Source organism: Lissotriton vulgaris, chromosome 2_1, assembly GCF_964263255.1.
Source record: "Lissotriton vulgaris chromosome 2_1, aLisVul1.2, whole genome shotgun sequence".
Classification (NCBI taxonomy): Eukaryota; Metazoa; Chordata; class Amphibia; order Caudata; family Salamandridae; genus Lissotriton; species Lissotriton vulgaris.
Window position 1 is genome coordinate 1,066,145,180 of NC_141687.1, and position 22,891 is coordinate 1,066,168,070.

The 22,891-nt window shown below is 44.9% G+C and overlaps 1 protein-coding gene across 19 annotated transcripts in view; it reads left to right on the top strand.

The window, feature by feature from the left end:
• PHLDB1 (pleckstrin homology like domain family B member 1) overlaps positions 1-22,891 on the top strand; it is a 437,675-nt gene that overhangs the window by 281,610 nt on the left and 133,174 nt on the right. For 16 of the 19 annotated variants that reach the window (XM_086956721.1, XM_086956728.1, XM_086956729.1 and 13 more), the window contains one exon: positions 9,344-9,472. The exons of the other annotated variants lie outside the window; for them this stretch is intronic. In XM_086956721.1, coding sequence (XP_086812847.1) covers positions 9,344-9,472 — 129 coding nt within the window. The remainder of the gene's footprint in view (positions 1-9,343; positions 9,473-22,891) is intronic. 19 annotated transcript variants of the gene reach the window in all.

Here is a 22,891-nt window from a genome sequence, read left to right on the forward strand (position 1 = left end):
ACCAGGCAACCTGACAGGCAAGTTTCCTTCTTGTGGCCTGTTCAGTTCACTTGGACCATGGTGCATCATGAGGTCCTTAGTTTGTGTCAGTGACTGCAGGTAGTGGGCACCAGCACTCAGTTTTCGGGACTGGACCTTATTTTTCATCATCAGACTTTGACCCCTTCAACCAAGACCATGGCAAAAAACATAGATGGAGGTGATAGACTGGATAATAGTGACAAATGCGAAGAGAAGGAACTTGCAAGAGTGAGCTGAAACGGTGAGAAGTGTAAGATGATGGTAGAAAAATCAATGAGCTGAAATCAAGACTGCAGCATCAGGCAGCCCTGGGACTGAACAATGCCGGTGGTGAGCCTTAAGAAAAGTCTTGGGCCCCTACAATTGTTTTTAACAATTTCGGTGCAGGTATACTGTGACTTGGAGCCAGGCAGCATGGGGTAAAAGAGCATCATGCGGCCTCGCACCAAAGAGTAGGATGATTGTGATTAAGTATTTTATGCGGCCTGGTACGAAAGAGCACAATTGGATCTACATGCCTCATGTGTCTTGGACCTAAAGAGCATCATTGGGCCAATATAGGTTATGTGACCTGACTCCGGAGAACATGATTGTATCAAAGCACTTCATATGACCGAAACCAGATACTGCGATTGGGACAAGGTTCATCATATGACCTGGAACTTGACAGAATATGGCCAAAATAAGTTATGTTGCCAGGAACTGGAGACCATAACTGGACCAACGTCTTGTAAAACTTGGAACAGAAGTTTGATTGGGTTAAAGCATGTTATGCAGGCTGGAACCAGAGAGCATGGTTGATTGAGCTAGAATGGCCAGTAAGACCTGAAATTTAAGTGAAGCTGTACCAATGAACAGGTGATCCACCAGTTATGGCACACGTTTGTTTAGGTTCCATTGCAGTTGAAAAGCTGTGGACACTGTGTACCACACTACCTAGAAACTCTCTCACAATGCACCATATAACTAAGGAGCATTGGCCGAGCCAATAGGTCTGGCCCAAGCTAATGCAATTCTTATTTTTTTTCTCTTATTTTTGCATATCTGCCACAACATAAAACAAAGAAGAAAGACGTGCCACTGCCTGAACATGGCTTCTATATAGTTGCAACAAAAAAATGTATATGTAAAACTATATATATATATATATATATATATATATATATAATTTTAATTGAACCTTATGAATGATTCCTAGCAGGCTGGTGTATTTAGGGCAGGTCTAGACATTTAAAAAATAATAATTTAACGCAAATCACAGGGAATTAGGATCCATATTGGAGGAAAAATGGGACTGCTAGCTTTGAACTATTGAAAGCTGAAGAAAGGATGATTTAAAATTAATAAACAAAGTATAAAGAACGGTCAGAAAAAGAACATTGATAAAGTACTGGTTTGCTCCACCAACTCTTGTCCTGCAGTGTGCTTTTTGTTAGGCAAATGTTATCAGTCAAAATAGAGCCACTGACCCTGCAGGAGAGCCAGTGGCTGGCATGGGCGTGCCCCATGCTGAGGTGGGTGGAAGCTGAATGTGGCTAACAGTTCGCAGACCAATGGCTGGAGACTGCTGACTGGAAGACACCTGTGAGTTTGTAAATATGTATGTATGTTTTATTTATGAATTGTTTGCTTACATTAGCAGACGAGACAGCTAAAGCTGGTATTAGGGTAGGTCTAAAAATGGGTTCCACCATGTGCAATTCAATATTGAAGGTGGTGCGTCTTGTGGTTTGGATGCTCAGCCAAGATGAGACTTGGGGGCTGGTAGTTCTCCCAAGAAGTGATGTGTAGGATGAAATTCTCCCAAGTTAGGTAATGTGACCTGGGCTCGCTCCCAAGGTATGACCTTTTTGACTTGCAGGACCAAAAAGTGTAGTTTTCATTGTGCTGGATACCAACGTTTCCAAACCTACGATTTCCTCTCCCCCTTTCAAAAAAGTAGGTACAAGAGGGTACATGGGTGCTTTTATTGCACCACCAGCCCATGGACCTAAATAAAAGGAAACCAAGCTGAATGTTCTCCTTATGAAGCTTCATGCTGGTGCAGACTGTTCTTGGCTTAGAAAGTTCTACAAATCTCTGCTCATCATGGGAGGAACTTTTGTATCCAGGTTGGGGAGTGATAAAACACTTTAAGGAAAAGTGGTACCCTAAATGTGCCTCGCAAGCTCACTTGGTCACGTGTAAAACAAGCATTAGCAAATGCAACACGTCAGGCGTGCATTCTGAATGTATGCCTGCGATGCACATAGTGGTGTCATTGTCATTAGATCATGCATTAAATTAAATGGACTACATTGTCATTGGAGTGCCCAAATCTTATGTTAATGACACAGGTTGTAAACTTGGAACTGTCCACAACATTTCACTCTCCTGTATAGCTGATCAATGGCACCAACGTTTGGCAACAGACAGTTAAAGCTGTCCTTAGCCAAACACTTAATAGAATCTTCAAGCAATACACCATAAATGCAACCCGGTATATAAGGTTGCTCTTTGGTACACAGATCAAGCTGGCATAACATAACCAACATCAGAGCTCCGTGTGAGTGAACAGACCCCGGGATTATAGTCTGCCCCTGGAGGTCTAGCTACAACCCCTGGACTTCAGGAGGTAACTCCGGAAGCTCCCTGGAAGACCAGGCCAGCTTGGTAGGTTTCCCGGAGATCAGGCGGGACAGAGGAGGTCCCCTGGAGACCATTATTTCTAAAGGAGATTCCCCATGAAAACCTATAGGAACCCAGTACAACAGGCAGGGAGATTCCTGAAGAACAGACGTAACCTCGGTGGATCCTGGAGAGTAGGCATAAGCAATGGACAACAAAGAGCACTTGCGGGACCCAAGAGGGCCCCAGAAAAATGCACTGCAACAAGCTGCACCTGTGAAGGTCAGAGGACAGGCAGGGCTCCTTGAGACGGTCCAGCGAAAAAGCCCTTTAGAACCAGGGGAGCAAAAAGACAATCAGACAGTCTGTAAGGGGCATGGGGGAAGACTGAAAGATTGACGAGAAGAAGAGGCAAGCATGAGAACATGGACAAACAGGCACAAGCCAACCAAGACCATGCTTGGCCTCACCCCCCGCTTTTCCCTGTCTTTTCCCATCCCCCATGTGTTTCACTCTGCACCATGTATATATGCTTTGTTTTCAATAAAAAATTACTGAAATAGAGAAAAGGCATGTCATAGGCGGTCCCTTGGAAAAAGACAGGATCCAAGGTAAAGCAAGCAGGACTTCTGTGGATTGGCTGGGCCCCATTACCCACTGGGATTGAGTGGGGCTGCAAAGATATGTTAAAAGCAGGCTAACTCAACTAGTGGGCAAAATGAGTGAAGAGAACAAGAAGAGCCCAGAAGAACTTCTAGAAGGCACACAGGACCCAGTGTGAGACCACCCCTCCCCTTTAAGAACTAACCAGGCTAGCCATTGGAATAATTGGTACCATCCTTGGCAAGCAATAGTTACTGCAATCTTGTGCACCAATATGGTTCAGTAAACGTAACGGGAGAAGCATAAGAACTCCTCTGATTGCGTAATCTAATGATTCACATCTGCCTAACATGATAGTGTGACTGGCGCCCCAAGCCTTTCCTGATTGGTTGTGACGCCTTCAGCATTCCATCTGCTAAACCCCTGATGAGCCTTTGGTCTCAAGAGGGGCCGCAGTGAGCAGGTTGAGTCTTCGAGAGCTATCGGAGAGCTTGTAGCGCCTTGAGGGCTCAAGACATCCCAGCCTGCTGGATCAAAAAGAGCACGACGAACTAATAAGGTGTGCCCGAGCTACTGCATATATGAGAGCCATAGAGAACACTGGATGCTAGAGTAGTCACCCTGGAGCTAGTCTGTCACCCTCGTAGGGTATGTATGAATCCCCACCGACCCGTGCCTAGACACGTTCCACTTCCTGACTTTTCTTGTGGAATACTTTGTGTCTCAAACAGGACGTATTTTAGTGGGAGGAAAGGGTAACCCCTCGGAACACCAATAATGCAAGTTAGATTACCCTTTTTAACCACACTAATACTTTATCTGGGGACGGGGGCTTGACTAATAATTAGTGGGGGCTCAATAACACTGACCAGTCTGATCCCTAATCTAACACTGACAAACGGAGTTCCTGACTAATTTATAACCATGATCGGGGATGCCCCGCCTAATGCTGCATGTTCAATAACCTCTGTTGATCAAGGCCGCCAGCGGGTTCTGTGCCCTGCCTGCTTCTGAGCCGGCGCCATTGGAAAAGCTCGCTTCATTGTGTGCTGCTGTGAGAATGGGCGCCAGTGTGAAGCTGCGCATGCATGGGTGCGAGCCTGAGTAATATGAGACCGTGTGTTGGTGGGAAGTTGTGAATTTTTGAAATGCTATGTGTATAGTTTTGAAAATGTGTACTTGGATTTACGAAAATGTGTGTTGTTGAATGTGTCAATATGTACCTCTAATTGTGTACACTTATTATATGTGTACAAGCAACATGTGTGTGTATATTACTTGTAAGGTGAGTGCATTTCTCAAAGAAAAGTGTGTCTGGTAATAAGGCATAGTTTTGCCACTTGAGCCTATTATATTCACGTTTTGCCTTATACCGCCATCTAATAGTCTTCATAACTGCTAGTTAAACATAAAAAAGAAAGAAAGATAACCGCTAGCTGGATGGGAGCTGCTAACTCGAGGGCATGACAGTAACTCCCTTCGACTCTACTCCAGCTTCCATTACAGTTTTCTCTGTCTGAAAGAGGTGCTGCTCCTAACACATCGATTCAATGCAGCACTGAAAGGGCCCTTGTTACACAAACTACGACCACGGAAACTTCCATTGCCTCAGAGGGTCGCATGCAGACACGTTGCAACGATTTTTCAATTGAACTAGAACACAGTGTTCCATGCTCCGGGGTGCCTTCCTTTGCGTCTGTGAGAGTGCCCCCTCGCGCGGAGAAGGCCTTGGCTGGCGAGGGAGATGCGTTGTGGTCCAAGGTGGGCGACTTGGAGGAGGCATGCACATGAGTTCTCCCTCACTAGTCTTGGGCGTTGTTTGGAACGCGGTGTATGTTGACCTCCAGAGTTCTTTTAATTTTAATGAGCTGGTGAGGAAGCATGTGGCACAACTGGAGGTTCTGCACACAGACAGCAAATGGCCGCTGGAGTCTGACTCGTGCTGCTTTTTGGTGCTTCGGCACGCGTGTTCTGCTCCATCTACAGATCCTCCTGTCCATTCGTCCCTTCGCAAGCACAGTGGAAGTACCAGGCTGCGCTCAGAAACCATGCGCAGACAATGTGGATCATTACACCAGGTGAAGTGTGTAGACAAGACCGGTACAAAAGGGGGGGGTGATGGACGGAGCATCTGAATCAATCAAACACTCACACCCAGTCAAAAGATCTGGGTTTAATCCATCACCGTTCTTTAGCCCACTCTGCCACCCCAGTTCAGACATGGCTATATGCAAATCAGTCTGACCCTGTGCCTCATGGGAACAGTCCAGCCCGAACTGCCAAGCCATGTCTTTCCTGGACCGTAAACAAGCTTCCGAGGACCGGTTTCTGGCATTTCAGCCGTCTTCAGCCCGGCTTGCTTGAATCCAGTGGTAAAGTGAGCAAGGGACTCACGTCTGAGCATACCCTGCCACACTTATGGTGGCCAAAAGCGGTACAAAAGGGGGTGGTGATGGACTGAGCATCTGAATCAATCAACCCTCACACCCAGTCAAAAGATCTGGGTTTAATCCATCCCCGTTCTTTAGCCCACTCTGCCACCCCAGTTCAGACATGGCTATATGCAAATCAGTCTGACCCTGTGCCTCATGGGAACAGTCCAGCCCGAACTGCCAAGCCACGTCTTTTCTGTGTAGACAAGACGGCATGGACGATGCATGTTTTGTGAATAAACAAGTCTTCGGTCTGACATTGATCCAACCTGGGCTTCCTGTCCGTGCTTTAGACATAGGATGCTTGAGCTTTGACAAAAGAAATAGCGGGCTCTAGAAACCATGCGGGAATGTGGACTTGGTAATCCGTGTCACAGACTTTCTACCAATAACCAGCTTGAGTCTTGCAACGTGGTGGAACCCTGAAGACCATTGAATTACATTATATGGTTGTAAAAGTAAGGGAAGGGCAGTTGGGTTCTCCCCTTGCAAAATGGCTAAAAATGGCCATATAGATAAATCTCATCATGTTTGATAAGTAGTACATTCAGATAGACTCTGCTGAGGCCAATGAATTGGTTAAATAGGCCACATAAACGTTCCCTCTTTGGCAGGTGAATTTGGCCTGAAAAGAATGACCCTACAGCTTCTGGTCATCTTAAGTATGCTGCTGAACAACAACAAAAAAGAACGCTTGAGTATGCTTTGGCGCCAAAGTTATTTTCAAGCATTTGGTGTCAAAACAGGTTTTTAACAGCAATTTTAACGCAATTGTTGCTTGAAAATCCAGAGTGAGTTTCAAAGACCCCAGATCATAATTTGCTGAAAGTAAAGCATGTCAACGAGACCTCAAGGCAACATGATTCTAGAGATGGGATACTTTTTTACAAAGCAGCTTTAAGGCAATATACCTACACTCCAAACAATTGCATAGACCAGGAGAAAGCCACCTAGGAAAAGTCACACCGGAGACATCATGGACCAATGCATACAGCCGCCCAATCAGGATGTGAAAATTACACACGAGGGGCGTCTTGGAAGAAAAATAACCTATAACCTGTGGAAGTCCATCGAGCAGGGGAGCCTGACAAGGCGATAGACGTTACTGTAGCTAATTTTAAAAGAATCCATGATGGCATACAAACCATTCCTGAAGACCTTTACAGTGAAAGGGCTATTGAAAAAGTACCCCAAGGTAGAAAAGTTCTGGGGGCTGTGGTTAATGTATTTTATGATACTAAAGAACAATGGAATTTAACTTTAAATTTTTTATCCAATCCCCTTAAACCGGCCAGTCGATGCTCCCCACTTCTGCATGAGAGCCCAATAGGGCCTCAGACAAGTCTTGGAGCAGGAAGAGGACATAGTGACGTTCCCCGTCATCATGTTCCCAACTCAAGATTAGCAGCATCCAGAGATGTGTTGATGCTGGCCTAAAGGATTGTCTGTGTAGGGGTAGGCGGCATTCATCTTTCCAATCCGTCAAAGCATTTGACTTCCTTTAACAATATTGATACACAATATCTGGATTTACAGGTGCAGGCTAGCAGACCTGTCACTAGAGAGTGCTGTGCCATGAAGTTGAAACATTTTTTCATGTGGCATAGATAAAAGGATGCCATCATTAAACTGTGGGACACTTTATAAAATAAAATACTTTAAATTCTGTTGGTGTACTTAGCGACAGTATATCCTACTTGAGAAGGCTGGGTGTTACAAGGCTTCTTTTTTGGTACCTCCAGGACTTAAGCCAGGTGTACTTTGTTTGACACGATTAATGGTACCACCACCAAATTAACCCAGTACACAAATGTACATTTTTGTCATAAAGGCATTTTTATTGCCATCCTTTTTGGGTAAAAGAACGTCAGATTAGTGCATAAAATTGTAACGAGATAAACCTTGCACTAGATTTTATAACCGCAACCACCTCTAGGATTCTGTACCTAGAATGGTACAAGATTTTGTGGTATATAGGAGCTTTCTTCAAAAGCCCAGATGCCAGCAAGAAAGTACTACACGCACTATCGCTGCCAGAGGAGCTCTGGTATCAGTTTATAGACCAGCAAATGGATAAGGCAACACTTTATCTCCTTGAGGAGGTGGTGCATAGTTTTTGCAACACCTAGAAAGAGCCCGTCGTGCATATGAAAAAAATGTGCAGTAGTGGGCACCCCCTATAAGAGATGTCTATAGAGGCGACCTGCACGTCAAGGCGTACTATTCCCTTGACTCCGAGACCTAGTGCAGAGGTGGGTTAAGTGATTCCTAAAAATGGATTAAAAACTGCTTTGACCTTGAATTGTCACTTTGAAGGATTGTATAGAGTGTAATAATCTAGAATAGATTCTTAGTGCCAAAGAAAAAAAAAAAGAAATCTTGCCAGTCATAATAGTTTTACAATATGGTGTCTCTGATAGATGTTCAGGTCACCCACCTACCTTACTCTGAGATAAATTAGATTGAGGTCAGATCTGTTCCAACACAGTGACTTGGGGTAAGGGGTGAAATGTAATTATTGTAGTGGGGAGGGCCACTGGGGGATTTGTCGTACTTAATTGACAGGGCCTATTAACGACACTGCTCTCGAGTTCACACCTACTGACTGAAGTAGTGTTTTTCCTGATAACGCTTATAGACACTAAGGAGTAAAGCCAGTAGATGGGAGGATAATGCATGTGAATTGTCAGCAGGCCTCACGTGGCAAAATATTGTTACAGGTAGGTAATGTTTTACTTTTGCGTGTGTGCATCTGTGTGCTTTGCTACCTGGCCTGCATGAAAACGTGGGGTTGTGGTTATTGGTGCCCTAGTATGTGTTGGTTGTGTCTCTGCGAGTATGAGTGTTTTTACATATCTTTGACAACAGGATTGTTTTGGCTTTGTGTGTATCTTGGGATAGGCTTGGCTGTCTGGTAACACAGTGCTGATGTCTGGAATGTGCTAAACTTCTGTAATATTTGCAGATATTTATTTAATCACCCTCTAGCTCATGTGTTGGTCGGCTGGAGAGAGGAGGCCAAACTTGGTTGAGGGAGTCATGGGGTGCAATTGTCAGCAAGTGACCCCGGGGGTGACATTGAAAATTCCCTTCTGTTCATACGTCCTAAGATTGGAATAAACAGTAGATGCCAGGAGCTCCCAGGATCATGGGTTGCACCCCCAGACCAGGACTGATTGTTTTGGTAAGGTGTGAGGGTGAACTGCAGCCTTTCCACAGGGCACAGCATGTCTTATCTTCTGAAAAAGTGAAAAAAATCTACCGTAAAACATAGCAGTGTCCTTGCGTTGCCACTGTAGTGAAGCCTCCCTAAAAATTGGCATCTCAACCAGCATCCTGGGTTACCTCTGACTCTGATGGCAATGGAGGAGGGCTGTGACACAGATTATATGGTAATAGATCCTGTTGGAATACCAAATAAGGACATAGCCCTCTCACTGCATTTTAATCCTAATCGGCAAGAAATTAGTTGTCCTCCCACGAGCCCTACTCAAAAGTTCTACTTATTAGAAGGTCCTCTGGGTTTTGGTTCCAGTCCCAAAGGGGCATTACTTCCACTCTCCAGCCGATCCCATCTCTAATATTTCTAATACTGCAGCTTATGCATGGCGTGGATTTGAGAAGTGTGTTTTTTCTCTTTTTTTCCCCCTCCCTTTCTTCCCCACCCTTCCACTATTCAGGAAAGGGCAAAGGTTGACCTGGAAAGGAAGGCGCTAGAAAGCTTGCAGTCCCGGTGCAGCGATTTGAAGCGACAGGTGGATAATTGTCCAGAATCAATGAGGGAGCAGTTACAGGACCAGCTAAGAAGGGTCAGTGCTTCCTTCCGGTGACCACAGGACCGCATGGCACCCACTGCCGCCTTCTCCTTTCCTGCTTATATGCTGCTCACATTGTGCTCTAGGGAGCTGCGAGAGCAGGCCATCAAGATCATGCACCTCCAAGGCATCTTTGAGATTTGTAGTTCCAAATGAAAACCTACCACCACCACAGGTTGGGAATGTAGAGACCAAGGCTGGGCTGGCCTGTTCGTACCGTGCGTTCTGTTCATTGCCAAGGTTTGCTAGGAGCCGAACTCCTCTGGCAGGGTCACTCCACCTGTGCGGAGTCCGGAAACATAACCACACACCTTCTACACAAAGTCCTTAAATGATTATGCACTTACTCTGCAGCGTGTTACCTTAATGAGGCTCACAAATACAATTGTACAACTTCGCTTGCACATCCAAGTAGTTTGCATAGAAAGCTGTTGCATAATCGCATGGTATTAATACCCTGTAAACACTGCACGCCTTCTCCAAAAAGTCCTCGAAAATCTGCACATCTGTGCATCGTTCGAGTTCATAAATGGCTACACACCTTATCTGTGAAGCCCGCCTTGTCCACAGAGTAGTTTCATGCACAGTCTTCATTGTGCTCTTTTTTTACACATTCCATCTCAGGAGTACTCTACAGGTAGCTACAATGTCCCAACAAAACCACCAGATTCATAAGCATTTTACTTCAAAGTAATAGGCACATTTTAGGCCTTAATTTAACAAGAAATGTTATCCCAAACAGCATCATCTATGTATAACCTTTACAAGATCCACAAAAGCAAACTACTGCACCATCTCTGACTTTCCAAAGGCAGACTTGTGAAGTGTTATCACAATCAACCACAAGAACTACTTTGCCAGTGTGCATCAGCAGTACACATTTTGTCTGTTAGGTTATTGTGGCCTTAGTTGCCTCATTTAGCTAGGCTTGTACGACAAAGCCTTTGATATGTAAACATTTACATAGGTAAAAAAATGTTATGCATGTGATCATGCTATTCAGAAGTGAGGTGCAAATAGAAATTAGCCTACAGTCTTAGTGTTCATGGAGAACAGAAAAAAGGTGATAGGTGTGTATAGAGTGAAGAAATAACATTTCCTGCAGACCCTTTAGATATTCTGTAAATAGAGACCCTATAAAGAAGTAATAGCCATAGATGAAGTGGGGACACATTCTGTGCACCTGCTATAGAGAGGCATAATATACACAGAGGCCATAGACGCTTTCACTTCAGAAAGACCAGGGCAACCTTCTGTACACAAAGGGGCCATGAAGATTGAATGTCTACAGATAGACTGTAGAGCTATATTGTACATAAAGTCTGTAAAACTGGACAAAGGATCCCATAGACTAATATCCTAGAGATAGCATCCACAGCCGGCCCATAGAAATGTTATATGCAGATGGAATACAATAGGCTTTTTTTCTAGATACACCATAATGATTCTGTTTGGAAGAGAAATTACTGCAACAGCATAGTCGGTAGAGACTCAATCAAGAAGCAGAATCCACACATGGAGTCTGCATATAAGAGCACCACAGAGATTGGGTGTGCACAGAGAGGAGCCACCATGGATGCAAGAGTGTATCGTCTATAAGGATAATACCATAGAGAGATTCAGTACTGAACAATTGTAGAAGCATAATATGCAACTGAATCCTGTGACATTCTCAACACTGAGGTCTTACAGACACACTCCGTACTGAACAAGTCATTGTAACTTCACATATATGAAGCAGACATCAGAGGAATGTTTTCTTACACACAGAAGAGTTCTGTCCGTAGATATCAGAAATATTCACTACTCCTAGTGGAGATGCACACGAGAGACCAATTGCCTTTAGTTTGTAGGTCATAGACACCTCGTTGGGTTTTCTACACCAGTACATGCTATCGTCCTATTTCCTGACAAAAGGGGTCCGATCCTGCAAGGCTTTTTGGAATATTTATTCCATTTCACCAATAAACTTCTTTAAGTGGAAGTAACTCAGTTGTGGTCATAATGGCTCTAGAACATTGTCTCAAGCCTCCCCATCAATTCACTTTGTCTTTGTTTGTTGTCAAATTAACATTTGGACTTTGAAAGTTAATCTGTCCCTTAAAAAAAAAAAACTTTTATAGCAATCATGGGAGGATGCTAGGTGCCATCTTTAGTTTAGGGCCGTTTATTATTTTTCAACCATTTCTTTCCTTCAAATGTGGGAGATTTTTAACATCAGATTTTTTTGATCCATGTCTGCAGCAGCATTGTTAAACTACACTCCACGACAAGATATAAGTCTTTGTATTGTCTATACATAAAAGCCTTCTTATTTGTTTGAGACAAAAAACTTCTTGATCCAAACTGCATACCACTCCTAAAAAAATACATCATGAAGTGCAGCTCTGCCGTATCTTGAGCGTTGTCCAATTAGACTCCAATATTGTGAAACTGAGTGGTTTCTGAAAGAAATTGAAAATTAGTAATAGTGGGCATTCTATGTAGTTGTCTTCAAAGGTATTCTGTTGGTAAATTCGAGCTTGAAGCTCTACACTGTGTTTTTGGTAAAGTGAGGATTGTCTATGACCGAAATGTACCCTACTCTTCGGATTCACGTAGAAGTGTTCTACAGGGCATTCTTTCAGCAAATATGTGGAGCTAGTCATTGTATGTTTTATCTCCCCCTTTTTGATGTCCAAATCATTACCAAATCCAAACAAATTTCAACACAAGATGGCTTTGATAATACCACCTAGGCTCAAACTGTTCTGGTGTGCGGAATTTCTTCATCACATGGAATAAATTCCACATCTGGGGCCGTAATATGCAAATGGCCCATTTTCATTGTTTGCGCCTGGCGCACCTTTTAAACCGTGGGCCCAGCGCAAACAATGAAAATGCACCATAATAACATGAATGCCCTCCCCCCAGGGCAGCCGTGAGCTCGCTCTGCCCTGTGGGCGGCACATTCCTGCAAAAAACTAGGCGGCTGCTTCGAAGCCGCTCTGTGCTTTCACAGTGCAGGCGGCAAACCGCCTGCACTTTGAAGGGGGAATACAGATCCCCTTGCAGGCCGATGCAGTGAGTGATTGCACCCGACTGAAATGAAATGTCTGGAGGGTCCATGGTACCCCCTTTACCCCTCCAGAGGGTTGCCATCAGGGGAGGCACTAACAGTGCGCAACCTAACAGCTTCTTTGCCTCTGTGACCGCACCTGTAATATGGCGCGGAAGCAGAAGCAAAGGGATTCTCTCATTTGCATGGGGCGATGACCCCAAGTAATTGGAGGAACGCCCTCCGAAGATAGCCCTGGCGCTTTGTGAGCCAGCGCTATTGGTATTACTGAAAGGGAGACACAAGCGTCTGCGACCCCTTCTGTAATACAAAAGTGCCCCGGGGGCACTCAAAGCGGGCGCAAATGCCCGTTGTGCCCCTAGGGCACTTCTGTAATATGTCACCTGTGTTTCTCAGGGGGACATACTCAACTCTTCTGTGATTTCGCTGCAGACGTGCCTTAACCTTTTGCAGTTTGCTGGAGCAGATTCACTGTACTCTTTCTTGACAGTGAAATTTAAGTAGGTTAGTCTTTAAAAAAAATACTTCGATCTTATTGTGTTTTTGAAACCTTTTTTGAGTGTAAGTTTTTGTTCGAGGCATATGGGCTGCAGATGGTACATTATGAATAGATCGCCATCTGGTGTTGGGCTCGGATGATTGCACTTTGTTTTTCTCTTGGAGAGTCTTTTGTCTCTTGGTGACTCCTCCCTTGGTTGGTAGTGCGCATGGGCATCGGCTCCATCCTTAGATTGTTTTTTTCCGCCATCGGGTTCGGATGAAGATCGAGACGCTCCAGATCAACTTCGCAAGAAAGTGATTTTCGGCGCGTATTCCATTTCCAATTCGACGGTATTGTTATTCGAACGCGTTCATTTCCATTCCGACGCGTTACAAATTCAAAATAGAAGAGAAAAACTTGGAGCTACGTCGAAGAACAGGAGGCCTTTCTCGACGCAGTCAAGCCCGGAGTCCATGGAAAGGACTCCATTCAAAAAATGTCCACCGTGTGGTGCTAAGTTCCCACACAAGGACCTACACGAGGTGTGCAACCTCTGTCTATCGCCTGAACACGAATCCAGGGACTGCGAAGCCTGCGCAGCATTCTCCTCCAAGCTAACGATTAGAAATCGTCGAGCTCGAAGACACGAGGTTTCCAGAATGCAGGCGGAAGCGATCCCGGAGCTGTTCGGAGACGAACAAATCGAGGAAGAAGAGGACCAGTCGGGGTCGGAAGGGGACCAGTCGGAGGTTGAAGAACTCATCGAGCAACAAACCGTGAGTGACGACGTCCCCTTACCGAAAAACCGACCCCGTGCGGTAACGACCCCGCCCTCGGGCCCGGTCAAACCGCTGAAAAAAGTTTCCGACGCCCCGCCTTCAGGCCCGGCAACGAAACCGAAACTGAAACCGAAACACTCGGACTCCCACCAGGTCGGATCCGAGAAAAGGGCGACATCGACTTCGGCACCGAGGCTACATACAAAGGACAGCTCGGGATCGAAACATTCCATGTCGAAACATAAATATGACTTATCGCCCAAGAGACACTCGATACCAAGAAAGTCGGAATCGAGCAAACATTCGGTTTCGAAAACAACAAGATCTGACGATCGAAAACAAAAGCACCTCTCGGAACCAGGACCCTCGGTACCGATTCAGGAGCAGCAGACAGATCCCAAACAAAAGATCTTGTTTATTGATCCACAAACTGGGAAAGTGGTCACGAAGAAGAGAAAGAGTGAACAGTCAGAAGATAAACCTCTTCCTTCAAAAAAGAGAACAATGGGGACGAATATAACTCCTCCTGCTTCTCCTCGCCCCAGAGTAACACCCTCTTCTCCTATTCCTCACAATAGGCCAAATATTTCTACACCTTCCACACCAAGACCAGCTACACCTCAGTCAGATGTAGACAGTGATCTGGGGGAGGGAGAACCTCAAGGGGATGACGAAACTATCCCAGATGAGGAGGATCCATGGGAAAATTATGATGTAGGGTCAGATGAGGACAACGACCCAGAGCTATATCCCTCAAAGCCTTCACCACCTGATGATAACACAGGTTTTGTGCAGCTCATTAATAGGGCAGCAAAATACCATAAGGTAGATATACATACAGAACCTCAAATAGAGGATTTCTTGTTAGAGACTCTACCTAATGCACAGAGAACATCAGGTACTCTTCCTATGTTGAAGGGTCTTCTTACTCACACAGATGAGATATTCGAAAACCCAGTGAGAGCCAGGGTGTTAAACCCAAGAATTGATAAAAAATACAAAGCGGCCCCAAAGGACCCAATATTTATTAGAGGGCATGTACCGCTAGACTCGCTGGTGGTCTCAAACGCTCGTAAGAGAGCAAACTCATTATCTACAGGAGAGGCTCCTCCACCAGATAAAGAGTCAAAATTAATAGATGCATCAGGTAAAAGAGTAGCATCACAGGCAGCGAATAGCTGGCGTATAGCCAATACACAAGCACTACTCGCACGTTACGACAGGGCACATTACGATGAGTTAGAAAAACTTCTTACACATCTCCCAAAAGAACATCAGAAGAAGGCAGACCAATTAATACAGGAAGGTAAAATAATAACAAATACTTCCATTAAGTGTGCATTAGACGCAGCAGACACTGCAGCAAGGTCTATTAACACTAGTGTCATGCTAAGAAGGCACGCATGGCTTAGAATCTCAGGATTCAAACAAGAGGTACAAACAGCCCTACTGAACAAACCATTTGATCAGAAGACATTGTTTGGTTCAAGCACAGACGAGACATTAGAGAAAATGAAGAAAGATACGGAAACGGCTAAGTCAATGGGAGCATTGCAACAGCCAACACACAGAGGTTCCTTTCGTAGATCCACCTATAGAGGGGGCTCAAAGAACACAGGAACGAATCAGCAATCCACATCTTTCACACCAACATCACCCAGAGGTAATTCAAGAGGCAGTTACAGAGGTAACAACAATAAGGGAAGAGACCGCGGAAATAATAATAACCGCAACGCCTCAACACCAAAACAGTGACTTCATAGAACTCCCCCCAGACCACATAACACCGGTCGGGGGACGTCTATCACAGTTCCTACCTGTCTGGGAAAACATCACGTCAGACAAGTGGGTGAGACAAATTATCCAACATGGTTATTGCCTAGAACTCACAGATACCCCACCAAACATCCCCCCCAAACAGCGTCCAATGAGTCAAGATCATCTGACATTGTTAAGAGAAGAAGTGCTAGCACTTCTACAAAAGCATGCAATAGAGAAGGTCCCAAAAGATCAACAAGGCACAGGAGTATACTCTCTATACTTCCTGATCCCCAAAAAGGACGGGTCCCTACGACCAATATTAGACCTCAGACCTCTCAATGCTTACATAAATTCGGAGCACTTCCACATGGTCACGCTCCAACAAGTACTCCCTTTACTGAAGAAAGGGGACTTTCTTTCTACACTGGATCTAAAAGACGCTTACTTTCATATCCCAATTCACAAAGCCCACAGAAAATACCTAAGGTTTGTGTTAGAAGGACAACACTATCAGTTCAAAGTCCTTCCATTCGGTGTCACAACAGCACCGAGAGTTTTCACAAAATGCCTAGCTGTGGTGGCAGCACACCTAAGAAGACAACAAATACATGTCTTCCCATACTTGGACGATTGGCTAATAAAGGCCAAGTCAAAGGAAGAATGTCTTCACAACACACAGAAGACAATTCAATTGCTGCACCACCTAGGGTTCACGGTGAACTACAAAAAATCACACCTGCAACCAAACCAGATTCAGCAATACCTGGGGGCTACAGTAGACACAGAAAAGGCAATAGCATACCCCAACCCAATCAGAGTACAGACAATGGTCGGGTTAATACAAAGATTTCAACCACAACACTCACTACCAGCACAAGTGTTTATGCAACTATTAGGCATGATGTCCTCCTGCATACTGCTAATACCACATGCCAGACTACAAATGCGCCCACTACAAGAGTGTCTAGCGACACAGTGGAATCAGGCTCAAGGGCAGATTACAGATCTGGTGTTGGTAGACGACCGGACGTATCGCTCTCTGAAGTGGTGGAACACAGAAAACATTTCCAAGGGACGGTCGTTCCTAGAGCCGATTCCACAAATGATAATAACAGCGGACGCATCGCTCTCCGGATGGGGAGCGCATATGGACAGATACACAGTACAGGGGAAGTGGAGTGTGCAGCAAAAGAAACTGCACATCAACTACCTAGAGCTATTAGCAATATTTCTAGCACTAAAAGCTTTCCAAATGCAAATAACAGGCAAAGCAGTCCTGATCAGAACAGACAACATGACTGCAATGTATTATATTCAAAAACAGGGGGGGACACACTCTCTCCAACTGTCCAGACTAGCACAGGACATATGGAGATGGGCCATTCCTCAAAAGATCTACCTGTTAGCGGAACACCTACCAGGATTTCAAAACCAAATAGCAGACATCCTAAGCAGACAGTCAGAACAAGTACACGAATGGGAGCTGCACGACCAAATACTACAGCCATTCTTCCAAAAATGGGGGAAACCAGAGATAGATCTGTTTGCCAATCATCAGAACGCAAAATGCAAAGAATTCGCATCCAGGTACCCACACCAAAGGTCCCAGGGCAATGCACTGTGGATAAATTGGTTCAACAGATTTGCTTACGCGTTCCCTCCTCTACCACTAATTCCATTCCTGGTTCGGAAACTGCAGCAACACTCAATGACAATGATACTAGTGGCACCCACGTGGGCAAGACAGCCGTGGTTCACCACGCTGCTACAACTCTCACAAGAACCACATCAAAAGCTAAGGTTATTACCCATGCATCTTACACAGAACCATGGAGAAATAATGCACCCAGATCCCAAACAACTGAACCTAGCGATCTGGCTCCTGAGGTCATAGAGTTTGGGTATTTAGATTTACCACCAGAATGCATGGAAATCATCAAACAAGCAAGACGTCCTACCACCAGAGCATGCTATGCAGCAAAATGGAAGAGGTTTGCTATACACTGTAACAGTAAGCACATCAACCCTCTGGACGCATCTACTAAACAAATCATTTGCTATTTGTTACACTTACAGCAATGTAACCTAGCATATACCTCTATCAGAGTGCATCTAGCAGCCATAGCGGCATACCTACAAAACAGACAACATCTGTCACTGTTCAAAGTACCAGCAATTAAAGCTTTCATGGAAGGACTCAAAAGAGTCATTCCACCAAGAAGACCACCTTCCCCAGTCTGGAATCTCAACATAGTGCTTACCAGACTAATGGGGCCACCATTTGAACCTATGCATAGGTGTGAAATACAATTCCTCACATGGAAGGTAGCCTTCCTCATAGCTATCACGTCACTTAGAAGAGTAAGTGAACTGCAGGCTTTTACGATTCAAGAACCATTTATGCAGCTACACCAAAATAAAGTGGTTCTTAGAACAAACCCAAAATTCTTACCGAACGTTATTTCAGCATTCCACATCAATCAGTCAGTGGAATTACCGGTTTTCTTTCCAAAACCACAAACAGTAGCTGAAAGAGCCCTACATACACTGGATGTTAGAAGGGCCATACTGTACTACATAGAAAGAACACAAACTTTCAGAAAGACAAAACAGCTATTTGTTGCGTTTTCTCCCACACATAAAGGCAATCCCATCTCCAAAGCGGGCATTGCCAGATGGATTGTAAAATGCATTCAAATATGCTACTTAAAAGCAAAGAGAACATTAACTGTTCCTCCTAGAGCTCACTCTACACGTAAACTAGGAGCATCTATGGCATTTCTGGGGAACATTCCACTAGATGACATATGCAAAGCGGCTACCTGGGTTACACCGCACACCTTCACAAAACACTATTGTGTAGATGTGCACACAACACAACAAGCTAGAGTGGGACAAGCAGTATTAAAAACATTGTTTCAGACAGTTGCAACAGACACGGGCGACCACCGCTAGGGAGAGAACTGCTATATAGTCTATTCATAATGTACCATCTGCAGCCCATATGCCTCGAACGGAATATGCTACTTACCAGTATGCATCTGTTCTTGGCATAGAGGGCTGCAGAGTGGTACATGCCCTCCCAGCCTCCCCGGAAACCTGTGTCTGTTCCAACATTATCTTATTTAGATACACTTACATGGGCACTCTTATCTGTATTCTACTATACTACTCCATCTAACCCTACTATGGCAAAACAATCTAAGGATGGAGCCGATGCCCATGCGCACTACCAACCAAGGGAGGAGTCACCAAGAGACAAAAGACTCTCCAAGAGAAAAACAAAGTGCAATCATCCGAGCCCAACACCAGATGGCGATCTATTCATAATGTACCACTCTGCAGCCCTCTATGCCAAGAACAGATGCATACTGGTAAGTAGCATATTCCTTTTTTTTAGCTAAAGTTCTTTCCAGTAAGACAACGTAGAATTGAATCTTATGTCGTGATAACCAGGTTTGTGGTCCAAATTTCTGAAAGCATTTATTAATGTTATTAATGGCATACAGGCTATTTACCCTGCATAGTTACCTTTGTTTCCACACTCCTCTACAAGAATAGTTAGTGAAATTTACACTCATCCTGTCGAAGAACTCTATGAAGAAACATGCTCTGATGTTAATAGGGATAATGTTATTCTGATGCTCCCATTTCTTTTACCCTATTATATTCTGGAAGTTTGATGTTACTTGGTCCATTTCTATTTTTCCCAGCCCTTGTACCCATTTCGTTTGTATTTGTAACAGTGTCAAGAGTTATGCAGTAAAGTATAACTTTAGCAAGGGCTGTGCAGTGAAGTTAGACAATATAGGAACTTCTCATGCTTATTGATATCCAGACTTTGTAATTTCGATCTATTTAACTAGAGGTGTTGGAAGTCATGCTGAATACGGCACTCCAGAGAATGTACCGGCTCTGGAACACTAATATTACAGGTAAGTAACTGATCAGAAAGACTGTCCTCCTTCAGCTTTGAAGTCCTAGTCACAGTGGCATCATATCCAGCTAACCTTCACAAAGGCTCTTTACTGTTATTAGTTATTTAGACTTGGAAAACACAAGAATAACACATCCTGGATCTCCATGGTACAACAGCTGGATTTACAAAACTGGGCCTTGGCTCAGTTTTCAGCACTGCTCCTCAGCCTTGTGGCCTTTTCTCCAACAGATCTACTTTCTGTCCTTTGCTCTCAGCCTTTTCTCTTGCCCTCAATTTCCTGCATTCCATCTCCAGATGTCCATTGTTTCCTACTTTCCCTCCCTTTTTTGGTCCATTTTCCTTTTCTTTCCTCTTTATCAATCCAATGTTCCATTCTTTAATCTGCTGCTGTTGGTGTGCCTCCCATTCTGCCCTGCTCCTGATCTAGTCTTCCCTTGCCCCCCTTTTCTTCCCATACCCCCCTTTCTTCTCTTTGTAGCCTTTTCCTTTTCTACTCTACATCTTTTAGCAACATTCATGGAGGTTAGTCTTTTCATGAAAGGATGCAATAGCTCTATGGTTCTTCCTTTATGTCCTGGAAACCCATCCAGAAGATGGCCAGTATGCTCCTGGAGCTTTAGTAGTAGTCACAAGAAACTGGTGGGGTGGGCAGATGGCGAAGCCAGGATAATGAAGACAGGACCGTCTGGCATGAGGATGAGGATGAGGCAAGAGGTCCAGAGAATGGAATTGGACATCAAAGGTGGTCAGGGCCTTCTCCAGTATTGGGGTATCTTTCATAGATTCACATGCTTGAATATTCCCCGTCGTCAGAGTGGGAGTCCCACGGTACATAAAATAGTAGTAAAAAATCACATATATAAAAATATGTCATAGTAATAATAAATTAGAATTTAATAATAATAGAATGCTTGAAAGTACCATAGAACATTATTAATACATAAGGAAGCATTGAGGGAGAATCATTTTACTGGCATATCCATGTCGTTATGATAGTCCAAATTCTAGCCAATCAGGCTGTCGCACCCTCTAGAACCTTCTCCTCAGAAGCTCAGGCCCTCAGATTTTCTACCGCACGTCATGTGAAGGGAGTCTCCCTGAGCTCTGCTCAGTTTTTTTCTTCAAAATTTCTACATTCTGCAAGTATTTTTACTTTATTTCAAAGAAGTCTTTATTTTCAACTCTGCTTCACCTGTGGAAAGCTTCGTCCTTTTTCTAAGGACCTTCACGATAGTCCTGTCTTTTTTGTGAACTTCAGGTGAGGAGTCACAGGTTCGGTGGAACCCTTTTCTCAAAGGACCTTTGAGAACGGAGAGGCCCGTCTCCTTCTGTGGCTACAGGAGTTGTAGACTTTCTGACACCCCTGTCTCTGACGTGGAGAGTGTTTGTTCTGGACATGCTAAGTCCTCTCTAAGCTTGGGTGTGGAATTGAGATTCCTTCTTCTTGGCCTCCAAGGATGAAATAGGATCCTCTGGGTTTTTGTTCCCCCTCTGAGTCTGCTGACCTCCACGCCTACGGGACCTGGTCTCTGGCGTTTTCAGACTCTTACTGCCACCTTTACACTATAGAAAGGTGCCAGTCCGTCGACGTGATCGTCGACACGCCCGTCGACGAAAGACTCCATCGTCGTCACTTCGTCGACGACGACGTTGAGTGTGTCGACGAGTCTAAAGGCCATCTTCAACTTCTAATTTGCTGTTGTCGAAGGCCTCGTCGTTGACCGCCTCGTCGACGGCCTCGTCGTCGACGGTGGCTGTCGTCGATGGTGAGGACAGTGGCCTCTCGTCGACTGTAGGCTCGTTGACAACAGTATAAGCCTCGTCGACGGTGTCCTCGTCGTCGACGGTGCCGTCGTCGTCTGCTTCGTCGTAGACGGTGGCGTCGACGACAGTGAAATAAGACTCGTCGACGATAAGCCTTGTCAACGATAAGGCTCGTCGACGGTTGTCCTTGTCGACGGTCGGCCCATTGGCGACAGTCAGCTTCGTAGACAGTGGGCTCGTCGGCGGTAGCTCGTCGACAGTAAACTTCGTCGACGGTGTACTACGTCGACAGTCATCCTCGTCAACGGTAAACTTCGTCTATCATTGGCTTCGTCCACGATTGGCTTCGTTGGCTACAGAGCTGTGTCGATGGTGGGCTCGTCAACGGTGTCCTCGTCGATGGTCAGCTCCGTAGACGTTAAAATTCAGCAATTAATTCATCGACTATCCACTTTATCCAACAGTGGACTTTGTCGATGACGGAAAGCTTCGTCGACGGTTGGCTTCGTCAACGGTTGGCGTTGTCGCCAGTTAGCTGTGACGCAGGTGGCCTCATTTATAGTTGGCCTCATCGACGGTTGACCCAGTCAACAGTTGGATTCGTCGACGGTTAACCTAGTTTCCAGTTGGCTATATGCACAATGCTTTTGTAGCCTATTTTTTAGTCGTAAACTGCTTTTCCGCTACATCAATGTGATGGCGTGATGGCTCCTTACTCAACGCCATCATTTCTTGGACTGACAAAAAACTTAACCAGATTCTCAGCCTCTGGTTCCTGAAGACCAGAATTATGTTTTTCTGACGCCGAGGCTGCCATGTCCTGTTCCATAGCGAAGTTATACCCTCTTTTACACCTGAATCTCCATTACATTACCCTCCGGTGGATATTGGAGGATCAAACCTCCTCATGGAGAGAGTGGCAACTCACTTTCATCTTCCCCTCGTCACGAGGAAAGAAGCAGACCGTTTTTCTCTTTGATTTTACAATTAACTACGGACAAGTTCGTTCAGTTCCTCTGATAACTTTTATTTGACAAGAGGTCTTCAACTCTTCCTGAGCCCAACATCTGCGCTGGCGGTTCTTTCACACCTCGAACACAAATTTAAAACGCCAGACAATTCACCTGCTTGTTTTGTCACTCAACTACAACCTGACTCATCTTTTGCTCGGGTGGCCCAGCGATGTCCTCAGAATTCCGCCTCTCCTTTGACGTTTTTCTCCCGACCGGGGAGTTCGATGCCTCGTATTATTGGGGTAAAAAGTTCTCCACAATGGCTGCAACCACAGTTTCAGCAGGCAACTCTTTAGCCATTTTGGGCAGGTGCCACTGCCCGAGGTAGTCTGGCATGTTGGCGCAGGTAGCCCTTATTCCTGAATCCTCCTCGGCTGACGCTTCATGGATACTGCAGAAGAATGGAAGAAGTGCATCAGAAACAATAAACCGTGCAGTGCACATTGCGTCTCCAAGTTTTTAGACAGCTCGCAGCAGCGGCAGTATTGCATTGACAAGGTTGGCAGAAAGCTCGGTTGTTTCGCCCAGAGGGTCAGACTAAAATAATGGACGTACCTTTTATGGGTAATTCCTCTTTGGCCAACATGTTGAGCAGACACTGCAGACACTATCCGTGC